The sequence below is a fragment of the Camelus bactrianus genome, chromosome 2 (genome assembly GCF_048773025.1).
Source record: "Camelus bactrianus isolate YW-2024 breed Bactrian camel chromosome 2, ASM4877302v1, whole genome shotgun sequence".
NCBI classification, from domain to species: Eukaryota; Metazoa; Chordata; class Mammalia; order Artiodactyla; family Camelidae; genus Camelus; species Camelus bactrianus.
In genome coordinates this window covers 92,562,980-92,578,557 of record NC_133540.1, presented here as the reverse complement: position 1 = coordinate 92,578,557, position 15,578 = coordinate 92,562,980, and the positions used below count along the sequence as shown (strand labels likewise).

General features: G+C 36.1%; 1 protein-coding gene and 1 long non-coding RNA gene across 3 annotated transcripts in view; one reads left to right on the top strand and one right to left on the bottom strand.

The window, feature by feature from the left end:
• Window positions 1-7,550, top strand: part of HPSE (heparanase) — a 31,193-nt gene extending 23,643 nt beyond the window's left edge. For both annotated transcript variants that reach the window (XM_074346424.1, XM_074346428.1), the window contains exons 10-12: window positions 1,159-1,277; window positions 2,439-2,585; window positions 5,951-7,550. In XM_074346424.1, coding sequence (XP_074202525.1) covers window positions 1,159-1,277; window positions 2,439-2,585; window positions 5,951-6,110 — 426 coding nt within the window. In that variant the 3' untranslated portion in view covers window positions 6,111-7,550. The remainder of the gene's footprint in view (window positions 1-1,158; window positions 1,278-2,438; window positions 2,586-5,950) is intronic.
• Window positions 1-15,578, bottom strand: part of LOC141573928 (uncharacterized) — a 38,200-nt gene that overhangs the window by 19,887 nt on the left and 2,735 nt on the right. The window contains exon 2 of the long non-coding RNA XR_012500389.1: window positions 5,602-5,700. This is a non-coding gene — a long non-coding RNA (uncharacterized LOC141573928). The remainder of the gene's footprint in view (window positions 1-5,601; window positions 5,701-15,578) is intronic.

Sequence of the window (15,578 nt, the reverse complement as noted above, 5' to 3'; positions counted from 1 at the left end):
GGAGAGAAAAGTATATGAAGCCCCAGTCTTACTTAATCCATAATCTTACCCACCTCTTACCTCCCACCTCCTGGATTACTTTGAAGCAAATCTCACACATATCACTTTATCCATTTCAGTATGTATCTCCTTTGTAAAACATAACAAAATATAATTATGATACTTAAAATATTGAGGATTAATTCCTCAATATCATTAAATAATTAGTCAATACTTCACATCTTCCTTATTGTCACAAATGGTTTTTTTTTTTTACTGTTTTACTCTTTTTCAAAAATTTTATTTAGCAGATGTTTTTAATAGTTGGTTTATTCATATCAGAATCCAAACAAGGTCCATATGTTGCATTTGATATGTCTCTTAAGTCTGTTCATCTTTAAGTTCTCCTTCCCTCTCTTTTTTGGTCCTTGGGGATTTATTAAAGAAATCAGGTAATTTGTTTCAAGTGTCTCCCACATTCTGGATTTTGCTAAATTTATTTCTGTGGTATCAATTAGCATGTTTCTCTGTCCCCTGCCTTTCCCGTAAACTGGTATTTAGACCTAGAGGCTTAATTTTTGCTTGTATGTTTTGTTTTGCAAGAATTCTTCATAGGTGATATTGTATGCTTCCATCAAAAGGCATAATGTCTGGCTGTCTGTGTTTTTTTGACCTTGATAGCTAGTGATATTAATTGCCTAAAGCATTACTTTATTGGCAGGGGGCGAGTTATAAGGTTTTAGAGGAAATTGTTTTAGTTTCTTAAACAGATAGAAGTTTTATTTCAAAAACTTGTGTGTACCTGAGTGTGTGTGTGTGTGTGTGTGTGTGCATAATCTAAAAGTTTTGCTTTGAGCTTTGCTTTGAATTCCTGGATGACAGACAACAAAGAATATTTAAACTGTTTCTGAGCAATGAGTTGTATTCTTGAGATTATCTCCTGGCAGGCATAGACCTCTGAATTGTGGAAACATAGTCCTTCAGTGATAAAAAGCAGCAAACAAGATATGGCCCTCAGAGTCAAGGTGGTAGCCCAGACAAAAAGATGAATCCTTTTAAAATATCTCTAAGATAACAGTCACAATCTTTGTAGGGTAACTATGTGCTTGACACTATTTTTATTAAAGAAATAAGGAAAGATCTATTTTTGTCCCTCCCCTCCCCAACCACCACAACTAGGATTACTGGCTCTCTCTTCTGTTCAAGAAACTGGTGGGCACCAATGTGTTAATGGCAAGTGTAAAAGGTCCAGACAGAAGCAAACTTCGAGTATACCTTCACTGCACAAACATCAACCAGTAAGTGTGTAAAACACCCTTTACCAATCAACAGTTTTTAATTAGTAAGCACATAACTTCCTACTCTAATACCCTGTTGTCTTCTATATATATAGTGGGTCTAAAGTATGTCATTTGTCTTTATTTTTTTTTTTCATGCTCATAGTAATATGGTGCCAGAGTCTAGCTAAAAAAGAAATAGGTTAAATGTAGCATTTGCAGTCCAGCAAAAGTCTGTACAATGGTTTAATTATCATAATCTATAATGAAAATATATACTGAATTTAAATAACTAAAGAATAGTACAAATGTAAGAACACATAATTAATTTTATATGAATGATTCATTAATTGAATGACTATGACTGAATATAAATATGAACTTATATGAGTGATTGTATGAATATACATATCCCTTTGCATCATAGCTGATAAATTTAATAAGGAGGAAGAGTTAAAAGGAGAACAATGACGCCAATAACACTCATGCTTCCAAAAGTTTCAACACAATTTCTGGAGTTAAGAGGCTACAGAGGTTTTTGTAGTACAGTATTCTGGTCTTAAGTAGCAAAAAAATATTCCTAAATCTCAGAGATTTTTCTCTTCTTGGTTTCAATCTGTCTTCCCAGATAGAATGATACTAAAATACTAACTCTAGCTAAAAAAGCCACCCACTATTTCCAATTCCAGTGAGCGGGAACTCTGTTTCTGGTGAGTGGGCTCCACTAGGAAGAAGTGCGGAACGGTTTGGATGGATTAAATCCACTGAAAAGTGTCAGTAGATTTAATTTTCTTGTTTTAGTCTTTTCATAAGGCTAGGGAAAAAAACCCGTTTATATGGTTTATAATTTGAATTCACATGAACCCACATAATTTCCTTTTAACTTTCCTATGTTTGAACATGTATGGGCTGTCTGGCTTCCTCACAACTCCCCCTGGCAAAAGAGCAAAGATCTCAAAGTGCTCAAGCCCAGAAGATGGTACTGTGAAGAGCAATATCTTTAGCATGTTTTCAAAACAGGACCACATCAGTGGTCTAATATTATCATAAAAGGAAGGATACAGAAAGGTCCCAGCATATAGATATGAATACTCAGTACTACCCATGATTATGTTTGTAATCAACTACTTAATTGCTTAAATTAGATACATATTTTTATTGAGTTAATCTATTTGCTTTTAGCCCAAGGTATAAAGAAGGCGATTTAACTCTGTATGCCTTAAACCTCCATAATGTCACCAAGCGCTTGCAGCTACCGTATCACTTGTTTGACAAGCAAGTGGACAAATACCTCATAAAACCTTCGGGACCTGATGGGTTACTTTCCAAGTGAGTAATTTTCCTGGTTCATTTCAAACTTTCACCAAAAGTGAATTTTATTGGCGCTTACTAGGACACAGAGTGTTAACCGGGAGCAGAAAGAGAGAGTGAGAGAGACAGAAAAGAAAAGAAAGAAAAGAATGAACTATTTCAAGTTCTAACAATTCTTAATATTCAGGAAGTTTATGTGTGAATACATACTAATCCAGGTGTAAGTCACCCTAAGAGTCCAAAGCAGAAGGATAGGAACACAAACTAGCAATTATCTTAGGGGAATGTTTTTATTTCAAAGGAACTTGATACATCAAGAACCACTCAATGCATTTAGATTATTTGCTCTAAAAAGACATAATTCTTGGTTACACAGTCACTAAGTAAAACATACCTATGTATAATTGCTATATAAATGCATAGGAATTGGTGTAAAATATCAGTGAGCTGGGTGTGATTCTTTTACAGTATTACAATTGCTTTACAATTGGAAAACTGGTGAAATTGTAGATGTTTTATTACCCTAAGTTCTCTTTGATAAGTATACATCACTTATGTATTTCTCTCTTTAAAATGTTGCCAAAGTACCTGAGATACGTCTGATGAGTTCACAGCCTGCACACTTGCTCATGCTAATAATCTCAAGAGGGTTAAACAGCAGTTGCTTTTAAAAAAATATTTTTTTACTTGAATAACTTGTGTAGCACCCATAGAAAGTCCTGCATAGTATTTAATAAATACTTGAGGTGAATATATTTTAATATAAAAGTAGTATTTTAAATTATCTCAGATAATACATTATCTATTTTATATATCACAGATAAATTTTGCCCAGCATCTCCAACTCTGCCAAATCTGTTGCTTGCTAATTCCTTCCAATGCTATTCCATCCGAAACTTGACAAGCATGTCTTCCATTTCTTGTCATCCTGTAACTGACTTCAAAATATGAAACAAGATCCTACCCTCAGATAAAACTCTGCCTTCATATCCCAGCCCGATGAGGAAATATTCAGCATGCTTTCAGCTTACACTCAGTATACTGTTAACATTGTTTTGCTACATTTATAGCTGATTAAACAGTACAGCCAGATGGATTGGGTATTATCTTGCCCATGTTTCATCATCTTAACCCACAGCAGTATTAATTTACAATGATCAGATTTACCTTTAAACTCTGTGGCCTCTTCTAAGCATTGCTGAAACCTTTCTGTGTACCCTTGTAAATGCAGAATTTCATGCAGAAGAGCCCTTGCTACCACCAGTTAGAGATGTTTGTTTCTGGCTTCCTGATGATGGTCATGTTTCCTCCCCCACCTCATCAAGGGGCTGCTGTGACAGAGGTGCTAGAGCAAGGCTCAGGGTGTATGTGGGCTGAGGGTAACTGCAGCGCAGGCTCACCAGCCTCCAGCACAATCATGGTCAACAAGTCTCCAGACACAGAGCCCAGTGCTGGGCGTCTAACCAAGGTTAAATGGTTTTTTCTGCTGACTGATGCTTAGTGAGGATACAGTGTGAGAGATCTTTAAAAATGAAAACTTACACTGACAGGCATATGTAGAATAGATAAACAGGATGATACTGTATAGCACAGGGAAATATATACAAGATCTTGTGGTAGCTCACAGCTAGAAAGAATGTGACAATGAATATATGTATGTTCACGTACAACGAAAAATTGTGCTCTACACTGGAAATTGACACAACATTGTAAACTGACTATAACTCAATAAAAAATGTTAAATTAAAAATGAATAAATAAAAAAATCAAAACTTATAATAATGCTCAACTGAAAACAACTAAATGTCTAACATTAGACAGTTTAGTAAATAAACTAATATACTCACACAACAGAATCCTGTGCAGCCATTAAAATGGTGTAGTGGATGAATGTTTAATGGTGTGAGCAAACATTAGGATGTATTAACGGAAAAAGAATCAAGTTTTAAGAGACTTTGTACTGTATGCTCATTTTTGTTTAAATGAAAATATGCATGTAGACACACATATACAAAAGAGATGAAGGAATATACATCAAAATATTAAAAATGGTTATGATGAGTTAACAGGTTGCTTTTGTTACATTTATTTATCTGAATAATAATGACAGTAGATAGTACTTTTACAGAGCTTACTGTATGCAAGGCACTGTTATAAGTGTTCTACATATAATACATGTATTACATATATGACATAGATATAACTCTGACATTACCTAAATTTTCAACAGTAAAAAACTTGTTCATATTATAAAAATTTCATAATACAAAAAGCATTTAAGAAAAAAGTAAAAGAGATATAAGCACCATTTAAAATTACGAAACTATCAGTAGGACTGAAAGCAGACTAAAGTTTTCTTTATAAGCTCTTGTTTGTATTAGATTTGTTGCTGTAGACATGTACTAATTTGATTTAAGTAATAATAAATAAGCATAAGAAATAACACTTGTCCTTAATTTTTTTCATTTTTTGACTCAGTTTTGAACTTCAGTTTCAACAGTGAAATGCAAAGAAAACATAATCTTTTTTGGAATCTGTGGTTTAGCTAAGCAAAATCATTTTTGTCTCACCACAGCAATATACATGCTACCAAAATGGCTTAATGACATAAAAGGAATGCATTCCTCCTGGGGGAAGGGGAGTTGGTGGGTTTATGGACATAGTTACAAGTGGGAAATTTCATTGATCATCATTTTTTATGTTTAATTCATGAAATTCACATTCTATTCCATATATTTACTTGCTTTATATAAAAACGTTTCAAGGGAAGGGGGAGGGACAGGATGGAAGTGGAGGATTTAGAGGTACAAACTATCAGGTATAAAATAAGCTACAAGTATGTATCGTACAACATGGGAACCATAGCCAATATTTTATAATAACTATAAATGGTATAATCTTTAAAAAGTGTGAATTACTATCTTGTATACCTGTAACTTACAATACTGTACATCAACTATACTTCAACTTAAAAAATATGACACTGTAAAATAAGTACATGAGTAAAGTTAAAAAAAAATTTTCAATTACTTACCATCCAAAAGAAAAAAGGCCACCAATCCAGAAGTATGTCATCTTCATCTTCTTTATACCCCATCATCTTGCCTAGTATGGAATATCAAGTGTTCCACTTCTGTAAAGGGCCAGATAGTAAATATTTTGGGCTTTGCAGGCTGTGTGGTTTCTGTCACAGCTACTCAGCTCTACCAGTGTAGCTTAAAGATCATGTAGGTCAGATACCTAGCTGATACAGTGTGGGAACACACTGTATAATATAGGCTGCCACAGAACATCTTTTTGGTCTTACAAAGATCTCATGATTTTATAGAGTGGGGGGAGGACATGCAACTTGGCTAACTTGGATGTATCTTTCCCCTTTGCAGATCAGTCCAGCTCAATGGTCAAACTCTGAAGATGGTGGATAACCAAACCCTGCCAGCTTTGACCGAAAAACCTCTCCGCCCAGGAAGCTCACTGGGCCTGCCGGCTTTCTCATACGGGTTTTTTGTAATAAGAAATGCCAAAGTTGCTGCTTGCATCTGAAGATGAAAGACATAAAGTGGCCCCGGGGATTTATTTTTGTCAAGTGTATTGATAAGAGAAAAGCAAAACTCAAGCTATAGGAAGGCGAGCAGATGCATTACAGATCAACTCATGGGAGCATCACAGAGCCACTGGGACACTCTCAGGCTAGATTTAGCACAGTATTTCGCTCTAAGTAGACCACTGCTAATAATAACACCCAGTGCCAAACACTATGCTTGTACTTTGCATGTACTATTTTTATTTAAGGTTATTAAAAATGTATACAAATGTTCCCAATACAGCCAGGAGGCAAGTAAATGAAGGATATATTATTTTAAGAAAGTGCTTAGATGTTTTTATTTTTCAAAAAAACCAGTTATTAGAAGATTGCCGGATTCTTTCCTCTCTATGCTATCTCAATGGGCTGCTGTCAGTCAAAGTTTACTACCACAACCTTCAAATCATCTATAAAAGAGAGACAATCTCTTTGCAGCTTAACAGAGAGCTAAATTCAGCCACTGCTTCTCTTCTCTCTGTTCTGGTCGTCTTTGTCAGAGGACAGATGCTTAGATGTAAAAGTATTTTTTAAAAAATGATTAATGACAATTCAGAGGGAAGGGATTATGTAAACTTCAAATATAATATTTTCAAATGTCTGTAAGTGAAATTGATTTACCAAGAGGAGAAAACTTAGTTCAATACAGTATAACCATCCCGATTAATGTTTACCTTTAATCTACCTTAATGTTCTTGTTTTAGTTGGCTGCAAGTAACAGAAAACCTTGATTCCAGTGGCTTAAACCTCAAGAACATGTATGAACCCACATAACGAGAAGTTCAAGCACGGTGAGCTCCACAGCTCCGTTTGTCATCACGGAATCAGGCTCCTTCCATCTCTCTGCTCTGTCACCTTTAGTGTTGGTTTGATTCTCAAGCTGCTGGCATGATGGCTGTAGCTATTCCATGGGCCTGTTCAGCAGCAGCCAGAGCAAGAAGATGAGCAATTTTTTCTTTCTCCTTCATAGACTTGAAGGACCCTTTCTCAGGGGTTCTCTCAGCAAACCTCTCCTCATGTCTCCTCGCGTCTTATTGGTCAGGAATGTGTTGCGTGGCCACTCCCTCCAGCCACTGCCAACATCAGTGAGATCCCTACCACTGTCTCCTCTGGAATCTTTTGGAATGAAGAGGCTGTTGGGAAGTCCATGACACTGACCACTACAGTTCTGTGCTTTTTATCAGTGACAGAATGTGTTATTTTTTCTCTTGTGTCTTAATTCTTAGAAATATAATTCTTTTTATATTTATGCCTGCTGTGAATATTGTCACAATTAAATTTAAGTACATTTATAAGAGCTAAAGCTCGAACTCAAAGTTTGGATGCTTTAATATCCTTAAGTTTTATACGTATGTGGTTTTTATATTTTCACATTTGAAATAAAGTAATTTTTATAACCTCAATATTGCATGATTATTCTTTTAATAAAGCTTAAACTTACAGAGCCCTTGTTGTCCTTCACCACTTTGTGTACACCGCCTACCCTTTGTCCTTTCAGCCTCCCTTACACCAAAAGTTGACTTTGAAGAAAAGGGATCATCAGACATAAACACAATTTCCTCCCTCATCATGTAGATTCAATCATGATCAAAGTTCTGTCCTAGTTTTCTTTTCCGTGTCCCCTCTGCCATTTAAGAAGTTCAAGGCTTAATTTTTCACTTGTATTATTGTAATAATCTCCTAATTGTTCTCCCTGATTTTGCTTAAAATTCTTAAACGGTTCTCCACTTCCCATAGCATATAAGGTCCTCCACAGCCTGGCACCTGCTGTTTCCTTCAGCCTTAACTCATTACCTTCCCTATGGATTCTGGCCTCCAACCCGCACATTGGTTGAGAAGTCTGGACCTACAGCCTCTTTAAATTTTGTTCCTGTACCTTTCAACTTTTGTTCCTGTGTTGCTCCTTCTGCTCTCCACCTGGACTTCTAACTCCCCTCTCTATGTGGCAGACTTATATTTCTTAAGATGCAACTCAAATAGTTCCAATGCCTCCCCTATCGTTCAGGTGGCTTGAGTCACATCTTCTTTGCTTCTACAGCAGTTACAACGTTTACTGTGGCATTCTTGTTGCATCTTAATTGTGTCTGTTTATCTTTTTAACTTGACTCTATGCTTGTAAGAAAGAGGTACAATATGTTATTCATCTTTGTATTCCCTGTGCTTAGCATATTGTCTGGCACACAGTAGCCCTTCAGATGTTTCCTTAATGACAGAGAAGAACATTCAAATTTGAAACTACCTTAGATATTTTGATTTTGTACATACAGAAAAATTTAGTGGTGTTTCAAACCTCAAAAGGTATTGTCTGCTATCATCAAAAAGTCTTTCTAAAATTATCCCTAGAAAGCTCTTACTAGTGGTGGGTGATTATGTGAAGAATACGGGCATAGTTATGTGAAGAAAGGAATGCTCTTAGTTGTATATTAATGAATATTAAGTGCATTATTATTAGGGTTTTCTTAAACTTTTTTAGAGGAAGCTTCTTGCTTGTCATGTCAGTGAGAGTTTTGAGCCCACACACTTTAATTTAATCAATCAAATACATATATTTTCTGCAACTTATTATATTGGCTCAAAATTATTTCTGTCTTTTAGTTTCACCTTTGTGGTTCATTTCATCTCCATGACAATGGGAGTTTCCAAGTCTTGCTGTGAAAATTGTGTGTGTCAGTCGGTAAATGCACCCATTTTCTCTTTCTTTTTTTAAAACTTCTGATGTGTCTCATCAACCTGTAAAAACACCTCATAGTTGGTAAGTCTTTTAATTATTCTTCTAACCTGAATTTTGATGACCAACAAAACTAACATAAATACCATCTATTTTATCTGACAATGCAATACAAAATCAAACCAGGGGCATTCAAAACTAAAATTAAATGGTAATGATGAAAAACAGCAGAGATTCCTTAAAAAAACTAAAAATGGAGTTACCATATGATCCAGCAATCCTACTCCTGGGCATATATCTAGGGGAAACTCCAATTCAAAAAGATACATGCACCCCAATGTTCACAGTAGTACTATTTACAATAGCCAAGACATGAAACAACCTAAATATGCATCAACAGATGACTGGATAAAGAAGTTGTGGCATATTTATACAATGGATTACTACTTAGCCATAAAAAAGAAAAAATAATGCCATTGGCAGCAACACGGATGGACCTGGAGATTGTCATTCTAAGTGAAGTAAGCCAGAAAGAAAAAGAAAAATGCCAGATAATACCACTCACATGTGGAATCTAAAAAAAGAAAAAAGATGCTAATGAACTTATCTACAAAACAGACTTGCAGACATAGTAAACAATCTTATGGTTACTAGGGGGAAAGGCGGTGGGAAGGGATAAATCGGGGGTTTGAGATTTGCAAATATTAACTAGTATATATAAAATAGATAAACAACAAGTTTCTTCTGTGTAGCACAGGGAACTATATTCAATATCTTGTAGTAACCTATAATGAAAAAGAATATGAAAACAAATATATGTATGACTAAAACATTATGCTGTATGCCAGAAACTGACACATTGTAAACTGACTATATTTCAAACTATATTCAGTATCTTATAGTTTATAATGAAAAAGAATATATATATAACTGAATCACTATGCAGTACACCAGAAACTAACACAATATTGTAAATTAACTATACTTCAATTAAAAAAATTAAATTAAATGGTAGTGAAAGAAATAACTAGTTTCCACTGTAGAAGAATATGTTACACATGATATGGAGACCACCTCATGTACTGTGTGCCTTAGAAAAACGTAGTGTGACCATTCCTGTACTCACTCCATCTCTAGGTCAGAGATTTGTGTTTTTTTCCCAAGGGTAAGGTACTTCTGTCTTGTCCTTTTCCAATTTTATACCATTCTCAATTCTACAGACTTATAGGTTGGAAAGCCCTGGAGCAATTTAGATACTTAAATATTTAACAGTATTCTTAAAAAATCTTCCCTATTATTGTCATTAAATGCTGTAAGTTTTTATAATATCTTTGATTTAAATTGAATTTGTTCTTTATTTTTATACATTTGATGATAGTCCACTAGTTTTTTAATTGGTTTTTAGGTTACTTTATTAAATGCAACTTATATATTTATTTAAATTCTCATAGACCTTTCAAAGAATAACAAGGCTAGTTTATCTGATTTTGCAGCACTCCAAACTTAAGGCATATTTACATATTTAACATAGTCTTCCTAAACACACTTTAAAAAAATTCTTATACATCTAATAAATTTACAAATTTACTACAGCAAGTTCTCTAAGCATTTAAACATCTCAAAAAACAAACAACATTGATAGAAAAACCTATATATATACAATTTGTACAAAAATGTCATTTTCTCATGCCAAAGTTACAAATTTACCCCCATAGCCAGAGTTAACAGAATTACCAGTTCAGGTCCTCTACACCAAGTAAGGTAACAATTAGCCTTTTTTTAATTAAAAAAATTTTTATTGAAGTACAGTTGACTTACAATGTTGTGTTAGTTTCTAGTGTACAGCATAGTGATTCAGTTATACATATTCTTTTTCATTATAGGTTATTATAAGCTATTAAATATAGTTCCCTGCTCTATACAGTAGGGCCTTGTTTATTTATGCTGTATATAGTAGTTTGTATCTGCTAATCCCAAACTCCAAACTTATCCGTGACCTCCCCTTCCCCCACGGTAACCATAAGTTTGTTCTCTATGTTTGTGAGTCTCTTCTGTTTTGTAAATAAGTTCATTTGTGTCATTCTTTTTTTTAGACTCCACATATAAGTGATATCATAATTAGCTTTTGATTAGAGTCTAGAAACAGGCTATAGAACCACTAGTGTGTTGGGTTCAACCCCTTCCTGTGCTTAGGTGTCAGATGTTGGGGTCAATAAAAGCAAAGCCTGAGATAAGGACTTGGGGTCCACTGGTTTATTTGAGAGGTGCTCTCAGGAAGCAAGCATGAGAGATCAGGGAGAGTGAGATGGAGGAGATCAGGGAGAGTGAGACTGAGATCTGTTGTTGGGTTTGCTGAGGTAGACAATGAGAAATCAGTTTCACCAGTATGCCGATAAACATGTGGATGCTTTTCATAATTTTTCCCTGATTAGTCTCATATTTCTTAGCACCTCTCATTTTATAGTCACTTTATTGTCAATTACAATTTCAGTAAAGAAAACCAACTTCACATAAAATAGTTTTAAGGACTGAAGCATTATAGTTATTGATTCTACTATTGAAGCTAGAAAGTCACTTTTACAAATTCAACATCTATTTTGGAAGTCAAATGATACTTTTTAAAATCTAAAACACCTCTAGGACTCAGCTCCAAAATTCAGATGAAAAATAGTGGAGAAGAAAAATTGTTCTAAAGATCAAATATTATGATGAATGCAGAATTGCTTAAAAAATGTAAATCTGTAAAAATGAATGGTGCATATAGAGTGAAGTGTTTGGCTGATTCATCACTTAAGCAAATATTTGTGGAATGAATGAATTCATTCACCAACTACTAGGTGTTATGTTCCCATATTAGGCAGGTTTCTCCTGAGATTTATGATGTATTTTAAGGAACTGGCTCACAGGATTATGGAGGCTGTAAACCCAAAATCTGCAGGGTAGGCCAGGAGGCTTCTGACGCAGGAAAAAACCAATGTTGCAGTAAAGTCTGAAGGTCAATTGCCTGCAGAATTCCTTTTTGCTTGAGGGAGATCAGTCTTTTGCTCTATATACAAGGTCTTCAAATGATTGGACAAGGCCCACCCACATTACAAAGGGCAATCTGCTTTACTCAAAGTCTATCATTTTAAATGTTAATCTCATGAAAACATCCAGAATAATATTTGACCAATCATCTGGGCACCATAGCTCAGCCAAGTTGACACATAAAATTAACCATCCTGCTTCCAATGGGTAATAAGTTTAAAAAAACAGAGAGCCCCTTCCCCCAGGTATTCACAGTCCAGATTGAGGGATTAGAGCCTTGTAGATTTGTTTTGTTTTGTTTTGTTTTGTTTTTGAAGAGACAATCCAGTCTCTGCTATTTCTTAATAGTTCATAGCAGACAGTGCCTTGGCAATAAAGTCTAGGGGTACCCAGAAAGTTGGGGATCCCCCCTATGTGACTGTTCTACTGTCCCATAAATTTACAGAGTGACATTTGTGTACTTCCCTCAGTCTCCTGTACATTTCAATTGGCCCATTTTTTTTTTTTTTTTGAAACCCATCACCTCTGGGCAGTGCCAGCATCATAGGTATGATCTATGCAGTCACTCAACAGTCTCTGCTCAGAAGGACCTCGTGCTTGGTTTCATGTCTTGCAAGAGCCATTTTGAAAATGACTCTGCATTTTCATTTTGCACCGGGCCCCCCAAATTATGTAGCTAGTCCAGTCTCAGGGTACTGGATAAAGAATGAGTCACTGAACCTTCAAATCTGAAGTTCATATCTATCAAATCCCCCCAGCATCTATATTCTCTGTTAGATTTACGTCTGATCTCACTCTCTACCATTTTTTAAACACTTATCTTCCCATCTTTCTTATACAACTTTGAACTTTTCTGCCCAGGCACTATGGTTTATAAGCATTCTTACAGCTTTTATGAAAATCAGCAATATAACTGAGTAAAAACAGAAATATCTAATGCTATTTTAGGAATCTAGCCCAAGGAAATAGTATGGCTGAAAATTTACCTAAGAGCATGGTTAGGGGGAAAAGTTACTATAGTATTGAAAAACTAAAAACTGTCTAACTGCCCAAGAGAATGGCTAAATAAATCATGATATACCCAAATGAGGGATTATTTTACAGCCATTTTTGGAACAATATGTAGTGACAGGGAAGATGCTCATAATACTTTAAGTTAGGAAAACTGAGAAAACTTTCTACATAGAGGTTACTCTCAGAAGTTATGGAAAAGATTTAAAATTCCTAGAATGGAATACAGTATCTGCTTAACAATAGTGTCAGTAACAAAGTTCAGATGTTTATACTTTCAGTCTTGTTCTCTACACTTCAGTTCAACAAATGTATCATTTCCTACCATAAGAACGACTCTGTGCGGGATGCCACCAGAGACTCAAATGTGAATATATCCCATGGGTTCTTTCCAGTTCTTATTTTACTAGAAGCATTTGATACTATTGACCACTTCTCTTTCCTGAAATAATCTCTCTTGGTTCCATGACACCATCTCTCCTGTCCTTACACTCGTGTCTCTAGCTGCCCCTTCACTGTACCTTTCTTGGGTTTCTGTTCGTCTGCCTATCTTACATGATGGAGTTTCTTATATGATGGACAGATGACTCCATCTCAACCCTCTTGTCTCACAATCCATTCTTCCTGATTGAAATCAAGTACTATCACCCTATAGTTACAGGAATGGGCCATGGTCTCTTTTGTTCTCTGCTGAATTTTTAATATTCATCTTTATTAATTCTATCCTGAATGTGAACACATGGTGTTTAGATCAGAGACAGATTATCACTGTTCATTGATAGTGAGGTTCCCCACATCCCAATCCTTACTCCTGGAGCAACACAATGAAAGCCAGGTCAAATGCCCTCTGCATATAAGCCACAAAGTCTGTATCACAAGTGAGGAATGGAGGAAAATGGACTTTCTATGCTTATACACAGGAAAAAAAAGGCAGGTGCCTCCCCTACTCTTCATGAAAAGAGGGAGAAAAATCTTTGCTCATTGGAGACAGGATGGAAAGGATTGTGGGCTCTCACATTAACTTTCCGGAAGGTAAATAAAATCTCTCCAGGGCCTCTCCATGCTTCCAAGTCTCATTTTCTTTGAAATGTCACACCTAGGGAGATAGTGTTCCAGTCTTTCTGGCACCTTGGTAATTTGTGGTATAATAAAAAAACATTTATTTGGTCTTTGCCCCTGGTTCCTGGCACAAAGCCTCAGAAGCCCTTGGAATTTCCTGAGTAATAGGAGTGTCTTTTGTATTCACAGGAGTCCTTTTCTACCAGATATGAGTTTATACTAATGAGTTGACTCAAGGTAGACTCTCAGATAGTTTCAAGGGAGGGATTGGCCACCCACTAAAACTTTCAGCCCCATTCCTGAATCTCAGGAGACAGGAGGGAGGCTGGAGAGAGGAGGGAAGCTGGAGACTGAGTTCAATCACTGTTGGCCAATGATTTAATCAATCACGCCTATGCAATGAAACCTTGGTAAACTCTGGAACAAGATTCAGAGAGCTTCCTGGTTGTTGAACACACGGATGTGCCAGGAGGGTGGTGAACTTTGACTCTATGGGGACAGAAGCTCCTGTGCTTGGGACTCTTTTGAACCTTGCCCTATATACCTCTTTATCTGATTGTTCATTTGCATCTTTTATAAGAAATTGCAACCATAAGGATAGTTCTTTCTTGAGTTATGTGAATCATGCTAGAGAATTATCACACCTGAGAGAGGGTCAGGGGAAATCCCTGAATTTGTGATCAGCCAGATGAAGTGCAGTTAACCTGAGACTCCATTTGTGGCTGGCTTCTGAAGTAGCGGCGGTTTTATGGGACTGAATACATATCTTAAAGGGTCCATGACAGCTCTGGCCAGTTAGTATCAGAATTGATCTGGCCATTCTGGAAGTTCCAGTTTTCTCTGTGCCTCCCCTGAGTTCTTTTCCTCAGAGATAGAACAGCACACAGCATTCTTACTTCACATTTAAACCTCCTCAAAATGATGAAAAGCAAAGGAAAAGGTGGGGTCCTTCTCTCAAAGGTGGAATCTTTCCCTCAAACCTATAGAAATACACACTGAGGGGCTTCCAAGAAGTATAACTAAGAATCATGTTACATAGGTAATTTCTACTTTGGGGACAATCTAAGTGCTTGATACTCCTACAGAAATCCATCTTTCCAAAGGCTAAGACAATGTCAATTGAATTTGAGATGTCTTTGTTGATTTTGAGAATCCCACTTAAAAAAAAAAAAGGCATTGAAACTGTTAAAAGGTAAACTAACGCGTAATAAATATTTAAATTTTTTTTTTTTTGAAATATTTATCTATTCGAACAAGGCTGCACCAAACTGGAAGTAGTTAGGAACACTCCTCGGACAGGAGCCAGGGGAAAGACATATGCAAAAAGTGTGGAAAGAGAAAAAAGAAAGAAAAAGAAATTATTTGATTGGCTGGGGTTTAAAGCCTAGTTGGTTCTTTGTGACCGGCTGTCCTTAGCATTCTGATTTCCTAATCTTGAGGCTTAGATCTGGGTTTAGTAATTTAGGCAGCCACAGCATAGAATCATGTCAGTCCTGTGGCCTCATTTAATTAACTTAATAAAACACATGGAGGAGGATGGCTCTAGGGTCAGGAGGCCCCCTCTAGCAATGTTGGCCCTTGGCCTAAACATCTTACCTATCCCCCAAGCACAGAAGACACCCTATGAAGACCCATATCCCCAAAGAGTACCCTTATTCCAGGGCCA